Genomic DNA, 2,307 nt, shown 5'->3' with positions numbered 1-2,307 from the left:
GTAGCAAGTAAAATAATTGTTTTCTTGTACCCGTATTCATAAAGGGGAGGGGTAGGCCAGTATACCTTGCCTTTTTCATTCCTTGTTTTCAATTGTTAAGAGGAAATAAGGACCATGTAATTCCAAGTTATTCGTATATATGTTTGATATAAATCATTTTACTATTTTTTTATAAATGACATTCAATGAAACAAGTATAGAAAATGTGATTTGAGGATAAACTAATTAATTCCGTGGCAGAAAAATTCATCAAACATCGTAAGAAGAATATATGACAAATCATTTCTAAAGGTTGAAGGAGTTAAATATCCATCCTTAAAAATAGTAGCATTTTAATCTACTTGTATAATAAGTTAAGTTAATTATCATTATCAAGTTTAGTTTGGAATCTACTTCAGATTATTACATACCTTCATTTTCATTCCTTAGAGTAGTAAGATGAAGGTTATAAGTTATCATGCTGTGTTAATCCTAAATGAGTGTTCAAACTTGTGCCTTAACCAGTGTGAAAATAAAAATAAAAATTATTCTGTTTTCGTAACACAAATTTTGAGAATGAAATATAACACAAGATTATGAACATGCTATATATATAATGCATGACATATTTATAACTTATGTTAAAAAACACACAAATTTATGAAAATGCTTTGAAAAGATAGACATGTGAATAACTTGAACAGTCATTAAGAAGTTGTAATTTAGTTAAAATGTTTTGATGTGATATTCAAATAACTTGAACAATCATTGAACAATCATTAAAGAATTGTAGTTTAAATAGTTTAGTTAGTTTAAACTTATATTTCTGAATTACAAAACAACAAAATTTGAATAAAACATTCCAACATGAAAAGAAAATAATAATCTGTTATACACGCTTAAATGAAAGGAGAAATAATTCATTAAAAGATAACTTCGTTTACAAGTTCAGAACTTCAGCACAAGCACATTCACAACAGAGACAATCTAAATCTAACCCAGCAGCTGTTCATGAGTCCTCAAGGAGCGACTGTGAGTCTACTCCAACACAATCTAACCCACACCCACATTGTGGGCATACATCAAAATTACTGACAGGAAAAGACGCAGAGAAAGAACCCACATAAAACTCCAACTCATCCCCTTCCCTCAACACTTTGTTAATACTGAGATAGAAAAACCAGACTTTAACGCTGATGCCATCCAAATCCTTCAATGAATCATAGCTGATCGTGCCAGTAAATTTCTTCTTATACTTGAGATGATATGAATCAATCTTGAACTTGCAAGTAGAGTTCAAATTCACAACGAAGCTCCCATCGCTTGTATCCAAAGTATAACTCACCACATTTGCAGGCAAAAGGCCGATTGGAAACCCATATTCCTGTAGCACTTCGTATGCCGTGAGGGAATTGGAACTACAGGATTTTGGGGAAAACATCAGAATCCCCGTCAAAATGGTGCAGCTGAGTAAAGAAAGCCTGGCCCCAGACATCCTTTCTTGTGTTAGAAGTAATGAAGGCCACATATTATGTGTTTGGGGTTATACTTTATCGATTCTTCCCGTTGCTCCGTATATTCGCTTAAAGTCATGTGAAACCCAACGACTAGTCTTTCCTACCGTTCCTCAAGTCTACCTGACGCCTTCAGTTTTATTTTACTTCTTGATGAAGTTCAACCTGTCGGTCATAAGCTTATAGACTTCATGGGTTAGTTGTGAAACATGGTTTGAACGACTGCATATTAGGTGTATGAATTAATGATTTTTTATTTTATTTTATTTTATTTTCTTTCTTTTATCTATTGTCAATGTTTGATGGGTTAATTCTAGGACTATTTAGACACCTTTAGTTTTACTTTTTAATGAAGTTCAATCCTCTGTCATCATCATATAGACTTTGTGGGTTAGTTGTAAAACATGATCTTGAGGACCTCATAACGCTATAGATTTTGTGGGTTAGTTGTGAAAAATGATCTTGAGGACCTTATCGCTTCTATAAGTACATATTTGGTGTATGAATTAATGATTACTTTTGTTTCTCTTCATTATTTGCTGGGTTAAATTTATTATCATTTAAATCTAGTCATATTTTTAAATGATTTCAGGGGCATCATATTTGGATTAGACTCAAATTTAGTTTATTATTTAAGGTTTTTTCTTTGAAAAGTACGCATTGGGTGTATGATTGATGACTTTGCTTTGGTTTATTTTGAATGTTTGGTGGGTTAAATTTATTATTTAAATTGGATCTTTTTTTTAATGATTTTATGGTCTTTGTATTCAGACTAGATTCGAATTTAGTTTATTAACTAGGGTTTTAAGTAAAA

The 2,307-nt window shown here is 31.6% G+C and overlaps 1 protein-coding gene across 1 annotated transcript; it reads right to left on the bottom strand.

Moving 5' to 3' along the window:
• Positions 1 to 883: 883 nt before the first annotated feature.
• Positions 884 to 1,524, bottom strand: LOC131037130 (uncharacterized protein At5g01610). The gene has a single exon (XM_057969173.2). It carries the CDS (start codon positions 1,505 to 1,507, stop codon positions 989 to 991), a length of 519 nt encoding a protein of 172 aa, XP_057825156.2. The 5' UTR covers positions 1,508 to 1,524; the 3' UTR covers positions 884 to 988.
• Positions 1,525 to 2,307: the final 783 nt, after the last annotated feature.

The sequence above is a fragment of the Cryptomeria japonica genome, chromosome 2 (genome assembly GCF_030272615.1).
Source record: "Cryptomeria japonica chromosome 2, Sugi_1.0, whole genome shotgun sequence".
In the NCBI taxonomy this organism is placed as follows: Eukaryota; Viridiplantae; Streptophyta; class Pinopsida; order Cupressales; family Cupressaceae; genus Cryptomeria; species Cryptomeria japonica.
This window is presented reverse-complemented; position numbering and strand designations above follow the sequence as displayed.

What these genes read in the sequence shown, in the direction of transcription:
- LOC131037130 (XM_057969173.2), bottom strand. Translation starts at nt 1,507, where the DNA reads ATGTGGCCTTCATTACTTCTAACACAAGAAAGGATGTCTGGGGCCAGG.